This window comes from Lycorma delicatula, chromosome 4 (assembly GCF_047948215.1).
Source record: "Lycorma delicatula isolate Av1 chromosome 4, ASM4794821v1, whole genome shotgun sequence".
Classification (NCBI taxonomy): domain Eukaryota; kingdom Metazoa; phylum Arthropoda; class Insecta; order Hemiptera; family Fulgoridae; genus Lycorma; species Lycorma delicatula.
This window is the reverse complement of record NC_134458.1, coordinates 110856454-110870673: the sequence shown is the minus strand read 5'-3', so window position 1 is coordinate 110870673 and position 14220 is coordinate 110856454. Positions and strand designations below refer to the sequence as shown.

The 14220-nt window shown below is 30.0% G+C and overlaps 1 protein-coding gene across 3 annotated transcripts in view; it reads left to right on the top strand.

Moving 5' to 3' along the window:
* Positions 1-11271, top strand: part of LOC142322917 (parathyroid hormone/parathyroid hormone-related peptide receptor-like) — a 496010-nt gene extending 484739 nt beyond the window's left edge. For 2 of the 3 annotated variants that reach the window (XM_075362004.1, XM_075362005.1), the window contains exons 13-14: positions 2192-2307; positions 9933-11271. In XM_075362004.1, the coding sequence (XP_075218119.1) occupies positions 2192-2307; positions 9933-10016 (200 nt within the window). In that variant the 3' untranslated portion in view covers positions 10017-11271. Of the gene's footprint in view, positions 1-2177; positions 2308-9932 lie in introns of all 3 variants that reach the window. The other variant, XR_012755963.1, reaches the window with a different exon arrangement.
* Positions 11272-14220: the final 2949 nt, after the last annotated feature.

Sequence of the window (14220 nt, the reverse complement as noted above, 5' to 3'; positions counted from 1 at the left end):
TATGTTTGGTCTGATAAAAGAAATTTTGCGTGGCATCAAATTCAACGACAATGAAGAGGTAAAGAATTCTTCACTGAGGGGTTAAGAATACTTGTAAAAAGATGGGACAAGAACAAAGAGGTTGGTGGAGATTATGTGAAAAAGTAGACAAACAAATTGTATTTATTTAATAAACCATTACTCCTGTACAGCTATTTGTGTAAAGAGACAAATAGCTATAATTAAAATTATTCAATAATTAAACAATTATTGAACAATCCTCATAGTTTATATTATCACACCAACCAAATCCCAAAAACCAACTTTTATTGGCTAGTTTACAATCTCAATAATTACAGGCTATTAGTTCCTAAACCATTAGACGAAAGAGGATGCACTTTACCATATTACTCAACATAAATCTGATTTTGGTATAATATATTATGGTAAGTTTACTTCATTGTATTTAACAACAATAAACTGAAAATTTTCCAAGGAATCATTTTTAAGAGTGATCTTTGATAAAATAAGTTCAGAAAATTTCCAACCTGAAATCAGTTACAAAATAAAGATTAACTCATTTTATTTGCACTTAATTCATATTTCATTAAACCCCCATGAAACTGAGGAATATAAGGTAGAGCTGAAGTAGATAAAGGTACTCATTTCATAGCTAATAAGTTACAATCATGTAGCATAGCAAGCACTTTGCTTCAAACCCCTTTCTCTTTCATTATCAATGTAGAAGAGAGTTCCAAATTAATTGGGTAAATTCCCTCATCGAATAATAAATTATAATCATTATTTTATTTTAAGTCAAAATTCAGACTCAAGGACCTTGCAGCATTAGATTTAATCAGGGGCAGTTATTTATTACCCACTTTGTCAAAGTTTTTTGTAAAATTAATCTATACAAAAATATCAGTAGCAAGTAGCAATTCATACCACTAAACCAGTTTTTTCAGTTATTCTATATTCTTTTATTTTTCAAATACAAATTTTATAAAATAAAAACTTTTTCAGTCTTGTAAATTTATTTTTCACATTTTTATCAATGTTTTGGGGCACCTTATCCCAATAAATTTTAGACATTTAAAAAATATCTTTTATTCTGATTATATGGGCTGCTACTGTAATGACTACATTGAGATTCTATATAAAAGTCCAACTTCAATACAGTATTCATTTTAGCAGTCAAACTGCAAAATGTTTAGATATTGATAAATAAAACTAACCTATTAAAAAATCCTATTTTTCATGAAAATTGTGTGAATAATTCTGACTAAACATTACAATTATTTTTAAAATAAACTAACAATTTCCACTTGTTGGAAGACTTAAAGTCTCAGTAGTTCTCTTAGTAAACAGCTTTTTTTCCAATTACAACTACAACATGCACGCTAGAAATCAAGCTCAACTTCTTAAAAATTGTTAATAAGAAAAAACTCTTTCTTATTAACTGCAAGCTTATTTATTTATTTATTTTTATATAAAATCTTTAATTTAAAAAAAAACTTTTATCCTACTAAGAAAGAATTTGTCTACATTACACATAATTTACTTTTAACTTGCACCGACTAGTTAAAAATATATTAGCTATTTGATACTTGTAAGGAACTGCATTCAGAATGTCAATTCATGAAACAAAACTTTAATAATCACTTTGACAACTTATTTTCTGATCCATAAGCATAAGGAAGCTAGTACTTTACCCAACAGGCATTTTAGGCATTAGATTTTTCCACACCCACTAACAGGAAAAGGTCTCCTGAGTCAAGTCTGTACACAACTTCCCGTTAGCCACAAGGAACTCACTGGCTTTTCAGATCTCAGCATCCATGGCACAGAAAATCTAGTGGGGTGAGATTTTTGCCTATAATTAATCAAAAGAAAAAGGAAAACTGGAAACAATAGGGAGAAAGGACAATCTACACATTAAGGTAAATTAGGATAGCTTTCTCATGACCTATTTTGTTCCATACATCATATCTTGCTTTCTTTAGTCCCACATCCTAAGACATTCTAAGTACACTGAAATAATAATTTAAGATTAAGACAGTAAACTATAATCATTATTGTCTTAAAAGGAACGGTAGCAGATAATTTATTTGTAATTTTTCTCATCATAAAAATTCTTTACGTACTATAGTAAATTAATTATAATTAATTTACAACAGTTTTTTTGTTATATTTGAAAGGCTATTGTGAGCAGGTGGCGTTGGAGCGGATTCCTGTGTGACCAGTACTGTGGTCAGCATACAGATTCCCATGCCAAAGGTCGATAAATGTATCAGTAATGCCAATCAAATAGGTGTACAACTTAATACTGTAAGTAAAACTTTATTTAATAACAATTTTTTTTTTAAATAAACTTATCAAAATCTGAATACAGTTAAAACAAAAATCCATATGGTAATTGAGAAAGTCTTTGAATGGAATCAGTGTCAGTTTAAGGCAGTTTCACGCTTCTCCTTTTCTAAAAGATAAGAATTGTTGATTGATTTCGTTTGCATCTATATCAACTCGTATATAGTGAAACTTTAATACAATGCTATTATTATTTACTGTTAAAATCGCTGTACATTATCATCCAATTTATAGTGTGGATCTACTTCAATAAAAATAATCTATGGACTAACTATAATAATAATAATAATAATCACAATATTACACTTTAGAAACTTTAAGATTATTATTAAATCAATCTTTACAAATCTGATTTGATGTATGCAATCTGAATAACATAAATAGAAACCCCAAAGAATCTATAGCCCACATACTCATTTTCACATATAATTTTTTAACAACAATCAAAATACAGTGGTCATTCAGAAAGTTCTAAGCCTGACAGAGAACACTAATTTTTTTTTTTTATTCAATGTAATCACGTTGCAATTTGACAATTTAAACCAATGACTTTCCAACTTTTTCACAACTTCGGTATATGATTATTGATGATTAATAGATTAGATACGTTTTTCAACCTTTCAGTTTTTGGGACCCAATTTTCAATCATAATTTTCATCACACCCCCCTCTCATTCAATAATAATGTATTTTGACACTTAAGCTACACTACAACCTTACAAATCACCAAGAATAAGTAAATTTATTGATATTTGGCAACATCGATCTGCTGCATTGACAAAACCAGAATCAATGTCTCTCTCTCTATTGCTCTCTGTCTTACGTCAACCATATCAGACATCCTCGCAGCTTCGCAAGAAGTTCCAATTTGTCTCAAACATTCTGGAACATCTGTGTAAATGTGTATAAATGCTGCCTTGTTCAATTCCAGTCAGTCTCAGTCAAGTCAATCCTTCTATCACTATCGGATCTATCATGTATGTGTATTTTGTAATTTGCGTAATGCAATTCACAGCGGTAAATTTATACAGAATCATGGATAAATTTTTAAGTGGATGTAAGCAAGTATTAAACAATAGAGTATTTGCAAGTGCACAGATGAGCATGGTTCCAAAAATAAAATCAAGAAAATATTCTCAAGAAAACTTAAATTTTGGAATTGCCAGTACTGAAGTAAGTGAAGAAGAAAGGCCTCTGTGTGTCATTTGCTCAAAAATTTTGGCAGCAGACAGCATGAAACCTAATAAACTAAATGACATTTGGAAACACTTCATAGTGACTACATTAACAAACCCCGAGAATTCTTTGAATTAAAATTAAAGTCAAATGAAAAGCAAACATCATTTTTTTTTTTAAATTTGTGAATGAAAAAGCTTTACTTGCCGCCTCTTACAAAGTTTCATATAAAATAGCCAGATGTAAAAAGCCTCACACCATTAGTGAAGAGCTTATTTTGTTAAACAATTTTGCAGTCCATACCTCTATCAAATGTTACTGTTGCTTTTGAATATGTGATATAGCTGAAGATTTACAGCATCAGCTTTTCAGGAAGTTGCGTGACAAATTGTTTTCAGTTCTGCTTGATGAGGCAACAGATAGTGATAAAGATGCTCATTTCATTGCCTATGTTCGATTTTGTGATGGTTTGTCAGCAGTAAAAGAAGTACTTTTCCGCAGACCAATAGAACTCAAAGCAACAGCACTCGCATTATTTGCTTATCTTAAATGATTTTATAAACGAGGCAAACATAGAGAGGAAAAATTTCATCGGAATATGCACTGATGGTGTTTGTTCAATGTCTTTAAGATTCCAAAGTATATAAGCATTTGTGAAACACAAATCTACACATTGTCTTTGGACACATTGCATGATCCACAAAGAAGCTGTGGCTTCCAAAGAAATGAGTCCTGATCTGAATATTGTGCAAATTACGGTTGTAACCGTAGTAAATTATATAAAAATGAGACCCCTAAAACCAAGAATCTTTTCTGCACTTTGTAAAGGCATGAATGCAGTACACTCCGCATTACTTTTTTATTGAGAGCAAGATGGTTATCACATGGGAAATTTTTGCAATATGTTTATGAATTAAGAGATGAAATCGCCATTTTTCTAGAAGAGGAAAACTGACTGGAACCAGATAAGTTTCAAGATAGTTTATTTGATGGAATTGAGCTACTTGGTTGACATTTGAGAAATTAAATACCTTGAATCTTCAACTGCAAGGAGCAACAGATATGTTGGATACGAGTGATAAAGTTAATGATTTTTGTAGAAAATTGGAATTGTGTACCAAAAATTTAAAGCAAAAAAATGGAAATGTTTGCAAGTGTGGATGAATATGTTAAAACTTACAAGGCTGAAGAACATGTTAAAGTTGTTTTTGTAACCACTGAAAATCATTGAGCCATGTTGATAAAGAATTTTAAAAAGTATTTTGTTGCTGATGACAACTTAGTAGTAAGTTACGAGTGAGTTAGGGATCCATTTCAAATTCTTCCTTAGGGCTCTCAACTGCCGAAGAAGAAATCTTCATTATATTAATGCCTTGTGGAAGCAGCACTGGTTGCATTGTTGTCTTCACGCTCCTCCAGCAGCAATTCTGTACGACATTCAGTATGTGTGTAGTATCACTGTCAATATGGTGTGTCCTTTAGAGATTTCGTCCAGCATAGAAGTGCATTCAGTAGTCCGATTTTTGTGGACAAAAAATTACAATTGTTGTGAAATTCATGGCCAAATTGTTGAGGTATACGGTGAGAAAGCAATGTCATGCCTGATGATCACAAAATGGTGCCAAACATTCAGAAACAGAAGAACAAATGTGAGTGATGAACTACATGCTGGGCGTCCTTCAACTGCAAACTCGAGGCCGACACAGAACACGTAAATAAAATGATCTTGAGTAACCAGCTCATTAAAATTAGAGAGATTGCAAGTGAACTTAACATCAGCTATGGTAGTGTGTTTGCGATTACTCACGATCAGCTTGATTACCGTAACATGTGTGCATGACTGGTACATCTGTTGACAGACAACCACAAACATCAATGTTTTGTGTCTGCTCTTTCTTTTCTTCAACATTATTTCGGACTGGTCTACAGTTTTTGAAACAAATCATCACAGGGGATGAGAGCTGGATGCTTCATTACACTCCTGAGACTAAATGAGCATCACATGAATAGACATAAAAATTTGCCGCAGCCAAAAAAGTGAAAACATCTCCACATGTTCAAAAGGTTATGCTGAGTCTTTTTTTGATTCTGAGGGATTTGTTTACTTGATGAATCTTACTGTAAGATTTCAAAAAAATTGTGTAAAGCCATTAAAGAGCAAAGACCCAGAAGACTGAGCGATGGGGTCTTTTTTCTTCATGACCACACTACTCATTCAGCCTCATGTGACAAAGGAGTTACTGCAAAAATTCAAGTGGTAAGTGTGGTCTCATCTGTCTTACAGCTCTGACCTGGCACCCTGTGACTACCAACTGTTGGTCCTCTCAAGCAAGACCTGGGAGGGGAGTGTTTTGCTAATGGTGTAACTTACTTTATGATTGTCCCTCGTATTACAATTTTCATCATCCTACCTTTACAAAACCAGATTTTCTGCGGTGGCTGCTTTGACAACAAAATATAGAAAAAAAACCTTCCTTTGGAAAAAAGTTTTCCAAGCTCTGCAAGACAGGCTCAAGTCACTGATAATTATTAAACTTATTTTTAATTTAGTATTGATAAGTTAATTATTAAATACATCAGTGTAAATGTGTATTTTATTTATTTATTATGCCACAATGTATTTTGTTTTGGTTTCGCTTTCCTTTCAGCAAAATTAACAAATTTTTTTAATATTTTCTTTTTGATATGTTCGCCGCCCTCTATTTAGTGTTATCATGCCCCAAAGGTTAGAAACACTGTTTTAGATGATATATGAGGGTCATTTGATAATTAAAAAGACAAATGGCAACAGTGGAAAAACTTAATAGAATAGACTCAAACCGTCTGATTTTCACATTGGCACTCCTGACAAAAAAATCAGCTGTTAGAAAGGAATTGCTACCATTAAAACCTTTTTTTTATTTCAATACATTAGCTCCGCTTGAAACAAGTACCCATGGAACAACAGCACGCTGTGATAAGATTTTTATTTTATGAAGGTGTAAAACTGGCCAAATTCACTCATAGATGTTAAAACAGTATGATGAAAAGTGTATTAAATAAGTAAATTTTTAATAGATCAGACCCTGGCCATTTAAATTAGGTAAAACTGATTATGATCACAAGAAAAGACCAGTTGAAGTTTTGACTGACATTTTACAGAGTCAAATTAATGATCTTCGCAAGGACAGATACATAAAGATGTAATTGATAACATTAGTAATGTCCATTTCATTATCATACCAAGCTAAATTGAGACAGTTGACTCAAAATAAAAAAGAATCTATATTTGTATAGAACTTAAACAATGGTTTTTAATGGAAGATAATGCTTTTTTTATATCACATATTAAACTGGGATAAAATGTTCATTTTGAGTCAGAATCAAAGTGTCAGACTATGGAATAAAAACATCAGAGTTTGTCCACCAGGAAAAAATTAAAAACCTAAGTGTCTGGCAATAATGATGCTAATGGTGCTTTGGAACTAAAAGAGATCCAACCTATTTGGAATAACAACATAAAATCAATAATGAATACTATTGTGATAGAAAATTAAATAAAACCTACAATAAGAAGAAAATAACCTAGTTCTCACTCAAAATGCTTAATTTGTCTACATGATAACGCCTAACCCATACTGCTCAAAAGACAGGAAACTATTCAAAAGTTGGGCAAAAGATGGGTTGGGAGATGTTGCCACATTCACCTTACAGTCCCGATCTCACACCATCATACTTTTATGTCTGGACCTCCCAAAGCATTTTTACATAATCAAGTTTGGTAATAATAAACAGACAAATAATTCTCCGATATACCAAGGTAAACAATTCTTTACTATCAAAATAAAAAAGTCAGAAAGATGGAACAGATGCCATCTTTCTGGCATCTGTGCCAGCGGGATTGTGTTGAAAGTAGCATTAGCTTCACTGCCATTGAATAGTAATTTTTCAAGTCATTTATCTATTTGATTATTGATTACCCTTATAATTTCTAAAATAGCCAGTTAACAACTGACTAGTAAAATATATATCACCAAAGATGTTGCAATTATATGAAATATGTCCAACTAGAAGAACTGAAATCAAAATATTATCAATTTCAAATTATTAGTCCACCCTCAGTTTAATCTTTCCATTGAATTTGGCATTTCTATATTGTTGTTTCCAGTAATGTAAAGTAAGAATTAGTTTTTAAAATTAAAGGGTATTAGTTTGTAAGAATTAGAAGGGTAAAATTTGAATACTTACCAGACAAAAAAATGTTTCAAATATTTCATGAATTTACCCTTCTTAACATTGAAAATTTAAGTTTTCTAAACGACACTATTAAATTCTGATTTAAAATCTACAAAGAAACAACTTTTTTGAACCAATATTCATTCTTCAATATATTTTGCAGTTGTTCAGCCAAAAGGATGCACTTTTAAGAGTGATAAACTTTATATATATTTATTTTTGTCTACTAGAGTATGTCCACACTGCTACCAGGACAGTCTTTACCAATAGTAGTAATCACTAAATAGGACCGTCTTATCAATAAATTTATAGCAGTAATAATAATGTTTTTATGTAATATTTAAAACTTACAGATTTAATAAAATGTGTAGTTATTTTATATTCAGTATTGGTTTCATGAAATTGCAAACTGTAGACGTTATGAACAGTAGTTTGTGATATATTGAGAATGTTCCTAATAGATGATCTGAAGGTTAACACCAGCTCATTTAAGAGAAATTGTAATTCACTGTGCAAATTGGTTAACCAAGATATCAGAACAGTTATCTTTATTATATATTAAGTACTTCCTTAATTTTCACACATTACTTTTGAAATTTTCATACATAAATACAGGGAATTATTTTGTGAATAAAATATGAATGAACTAAAATATTGATATTAGCATTTATAAGAAAGCAAGTCAAAAAAGTACATAAATTTTGCTAAGGCGATGCATAGATTATATCATATTAAATGTACCATGGCTTTTAGAAGAAAAACAAAAATTATATTAATAGTAAACATTAATTAATTACTTGTTAAATTAAAATTAAAATTGTATTAAGTTGATTACAAAGTTCTTTTCAATACAGAGCTGCATGAAAAACTAATTACTTGATTTTTTGATTCTTTTTGTTTGTGTAATTATTATTAATCATGTAAAAAAATTATTTTAGCTATAATTACTTCAAATTATTAGATTTTTTTAATGTAAATCTGTAGTAATAAAACATATTTACTCTTTAAGTAATAAATAATTCAATTTATCACAATACTGAATGAATTATAACATTAAAAAAAAACTTATGACCTTTAAGAAAAACATACAATTAACTATAAAAGCGCACAAGTCAAAAAAAGTTAATTTAATATGAATAATATATAATTACAAGGCAATGTATTTTCACATTACAAAATAGGAGTAGTGTAAAAGGCTAACACATCCACACAGCCATCGGGTTAGGGAGGTTTAAGAGTATATGTGCTACTTCCTTATACCGCCAGACATACAAAGTACTTTTAATTAACAAAACCATAAATATCCTGTTATTATAATTATTTAGCGACTAAAAATGATAGTATTAGAAAAATTAATGTAATAAATAAAATCTTTATATGTAAAATCAATTTATTTGCAGCATTGACACTACTTCAAGTTGCAATGGTTATTAATAGATTATAATAATCTGATAGTGCAATGAGTTTTAAACAAATGACATTATAAATTTAAAAAAAAGTAGGATAAATCAAATATGTAATGTTATTGGTATGAGGTATTTCTGGGAGACCAAAAATATTTCATAACTAAAAATTACAGAATAGCATTTAAATACTACACACAAAAAATCTGTACAATAAGTACAGTAATTTATCATGAAAAATATTGTATTATTCACTTAAATTTCATAAACACAGGTTTAAGGTCTCCTAACAACTGGTCAGTTAGTTTTGCCCTGAAATAACATATATAAAAAGACAAATCACATTAACATTCAGAAATAAAATTTTCATAAAAAACAATACAACAATATACCTTTCTTTGATGAAGACCAAACAAAACAAACCCCACCAAACAGTAAACAAGCATAGTAAATATATAATTTATAAATTAAATCTACGAATTTATACGTCTAAATGCCTGAAATAAATTTGAAGAGCAAGCAGAAGACAACTACAAAAAAGAACAAAGGCACTCCATAATAATAAAAATCCAGTTAAATTCACATTTTAATAAAATATGCAGCAACTCCAAAATCATATTTCCTTAAACAATAATAAATAATACTCAAAGATACAAAAATGAGTACGTAAAGTTTAAAAAATAAAAATAATTCAGAAAACTTTTAGGGTATTGATAAGTTACATTAATAGTTAAAACTTATGTAATAAATTTTAGCAACTATCATTCATAATCTTTTATATTTTTCATTACAGGGTACGATGGCATTAAACTGTGATGAAGTGAAATCATCAAAATCTGTACCACAGTGTATAGCACCTTCAGATATTGAACCTTAAGTATTCAATAACTGTTGAATATTTCAGTGTTAAAAAGAGAAAATAATTATCAATGATCTGTTAAACCATATTAATAAGCTTCAATATTAAAAATATATGAGTGGTGATTTAGCGAGCAATCCTTAATTTAATGTTATAATTTTTTTAATTAAAAATGTTTAATGTTATAAATGTAAAAAATTTGTTTAATGTCATTAAAAACTATATAACATACAAAATACACAACATCTATTAATAGTTTCTGTTTATCAGCATATTCAGCCTTCAACAGCAAAAACCTTTCATTCGGGGTTCTGGGTTTGAATCCTGGTCAGATATGGCATTTTTCATATGCTAAAAAATTATTTTTCCATGTTCCACCAGACCATTAAAAAAAAAGTGATTAATGTACAGTACACATCCAATACAAGTCCAAACACAAGACAACTACAATCATAAAAAGGAAAAATGTCTCCTAGTCTGATTCTAAATAATAATAACTTCAAACTGTTAACTTTCATACAACACACAAGTAATAATTTTATTCTATCAATTGATTTATTCAATTAAGTATTCCTTACCTTTTTTAAAATGGTTTCAGAAATCTATGCTTTACAAATTGGTTTTCTTACTGTTATTTGATTTAAATAATATTATTTCTTAAAATGTTTATAATAGAAAGCTCCAATTTCTCACAGACTCATGGCTACAAGCAAGAACTTAAAAAAAAAACAATCTTCATAAAAGCACACCTTGTTCATAAAAGAACTGTACAGCAACCATTTGAAGAATATATATATACTTCAAGACAAAATATTACAGATTGAATTACAACTGAATTTCATGGCTTTGTCTTATCTTACATAAACTGTTACTCTGAACATAAAAACTAAGAGAGACAGAGAAAGCCTTTTTAAGTAGAATAAACGAAACATTGTAGCAAAAGGAACCGTGACAAAAACCACATCTTGGACTCAACACTTTTTGTGTATTTATTAAAACAAATGTTAAATGTTATATTACTTTTCAGTTTAGAAAGCAATGTACTTCAGCCTTGCAAAATCAAGAATGCATGACAACAAACTAGTGTAAAGGAAGCTGCTGTCCCAAAATAAATTTAAAAAAATTGTTTGTGAATGATCCAAAAGTTCAAAAAGCAGTTTAATTTACAATATTTGGAATCATTTTTTATCAACAGAGAATAGAAATAAATATGAAAATTATTTTTTCATATTTTTGTATATCTAAATACCAATCAATAAAATATTAAGCGTCATAATATTAATTAAACTACTTCACTTATGATAAAAATTGATCGGTTAATAAATGAATATCACATTTATGTTTAAATATGAAAATTAATTGTGAAATGTAGTAAAACAAGATTACTCCTGTAAATAAACATCCTTTACATGTTTTGTTATAATTTGTTTAACCTTACCCTGTAATTTTACATGGAAATCAGTTGCTATAAGTTTTAAAGACAATATAAAAGAATAAAAGCCAAAATGACAAAAACTCATAAAATACGAGGGGTATCCAAAAAGTAACTAAATAAGTCTGAAAAGGAAAAACTATTTTTCTACATAGCTGCCATTTAAATTGAGGCACTTATCAAAACGATGCACAAGTTTTTCAATTCCTTCTCTGTAGAAATCTGCCGCCTTAGATTTTAGGCACCCATCTTGCACAAAACTAGTGATAACAAACCTTCCCAGATACAATTTCATGCAGTAAACTTGATGAAATTTGGCGGAAATGAAGCAAGAGTTTCATAATCATAATGCAGTGATTTTCACAAATTTTATCGTTGTTTCACATCAGTTCATCAATCACAAGGCTAGGCTGACCACTGCGGTCCTCATCAACTCTGGTGAAGCCATTTTTAATCTGAATGCACCACTGCCTAACTCAACCTTCACTCATTATTCCATCTCTGTACACCTCACAAAGTTGCCAATTAATTTCAATTTGGTTTGAGGTTTTTTGCCCGTAAAAACCTGATTGCTGAACGCATCTCACAACTCGCAGGTTTTCTATTGAAGTGCACATTTCAATAATTCACATAGAACAAAGTAGAAAAATCACAGTTCATACAAAGACAGCTTGATGTGAACAGAGTGGAGATTTTTTGACACCAAGATGGCAGCTCTATCCCCACCCATCTCCATGCTAAGCACAAATGTAAGCGACTTTCTGGACCGCCCTTGTACTTGAACAAAAATCAACACAATCAATGAAAATGATAAAATAGCAAGATGACTTATTTGTGTTTAAGATCAGATTTATGTATGTCAGATTATCTGACATATACCCTATGTTGCGTAATCTTACAGAAAAACTGGAAATTAAATGCGTTCCAAAATAATTTGTGCTATGTTTGATAGAGACCAAAAACAAATTAAATAAATACTGGTTTAATCGATTTATCTCTGAATCCAGAGATAGATGCACTAATTCAGTCTGTAAATAAAACTAAGCTTTAAACAAACACCAAAATAAGGCTTAACAGATGTAATTTCAATTCTAACATCATGTTTTATTAGTTTTTCTTTTAACAATATCATGCACAAAGTTTGTTCAAATAAACTATGAATAAAAAATTCTATTTGAAGGTGCTGAAAAGATTTCATGACAGTGCACAATGAATAGGACCAGATATGTGAAGCAGTCATCTTTTACCACAATACCCCCTGTCTTGAGGGTGCAATAGTTTTTGGTAAAATCATAACAGTTTCCCTCTGCCTGTTAATTCATCCAACATGTGTCTTTTAACCTAGCTTTTTCAGTTACTTCACATGAAATTCCAAACGAAAGGAAAACACTCCTGATATTAATGAAGAAAAAAACAACAAAAACTAGTGTAGGCCTTTACTAAATCAAAACTTCAGATTCCAGAAATTTTTCAAACAGGGGGTACAGCAACATTTATATTATATTGCATATATTTCAATTTTAGAAAATAAATATTTGTTAATACCTTAAGTCTTGATACAGAACTAAAAAAATAAAAATGATTCAAATGTTACATGTTTTGTTGGCAAAAAATAAATCAAACTACATCAATTTTTGTTATTGTAGGTTACAATAACACTGGTCAACAAAAAAAATTTTCATGTATCTGGAGTTGTACAGTGTGACTGTAACTAATTTGAGGTGCTGTATTCAAAGCTGTTATCAGAAATTGTGTAATACGTCACATTTTTTAGATACATACAATCTATTTACCAATAAAAGCATTATCACTGTGAAATCAATATTTAAAAAAAATTATTTATGTGAATTCATTTAAAATTTGTTTAAATCAACTAAATTTATATTTATTCAAACACGGATAAATTGAAATACATTGTCTTCAAATTGTCATTGGAATTGGCTTACCTTTAATTTTTTAAATATGTTGACAAACGTTTTCACCAGTACAATGTTTTATCAGTTTCTCTAAACAAAAACCAACAATAGTCACCCATCATTCCAGGATCCCATCTTCCTTGGTACCAACGCGCTCCATGATCAGAATATCCAGATTTTTATCCAAAATAATAATAATAATATCCAGAATATCCAAAATTTTCAGGAAAAACGTCTACGTGACAGTATAGTAAATGTAATATTTACTATGCATATTTAATACATCCTAAACATTTCTAACAGCTTATTAACAAAAAAAACAAACGGTTTTCATTTTTTCTGTTAACTAAAAAACTACCGTCTTTGGACTTCCAGACAGCTAGTTTACATTCGCTAACTTTATCGTCAAAAGTTGAGTCCTTAAGCAGATTCTTGATTTGTGGATTGAAAAATAAATACACCCTACTTGAGCTTACCATCATTCAGTTTAGGAAAACATTTTTAAATGATTAAATCCTGGTCCATCTTTGTCAAGTGCCTTTACAAGTAGAGTTTTATGTGAGATGGCAGCAGTATGATTTTACCACTCTCAACAATGCTTCACACTTTTTCACCAGCCACAACGACCAGTTCTTTACTTGGTAATGAAGTTTTGTTTCACGACTATCCTCAAAGACAAAGAAAACAACAATATTTCATAAACCAACCTTGTAAACCAAGAAGTAATGCAACAACTTGCAGATCACTGCAAACTTGCCATAATTTTATTGCTTCTAATACTGATGATATAGTTTCATATGTTTCTTTCATGTCGACTGCATGAGCTAATGGAATGGATGGCTGTTTGTTACAATTATGAAACTGCTTTCATTTT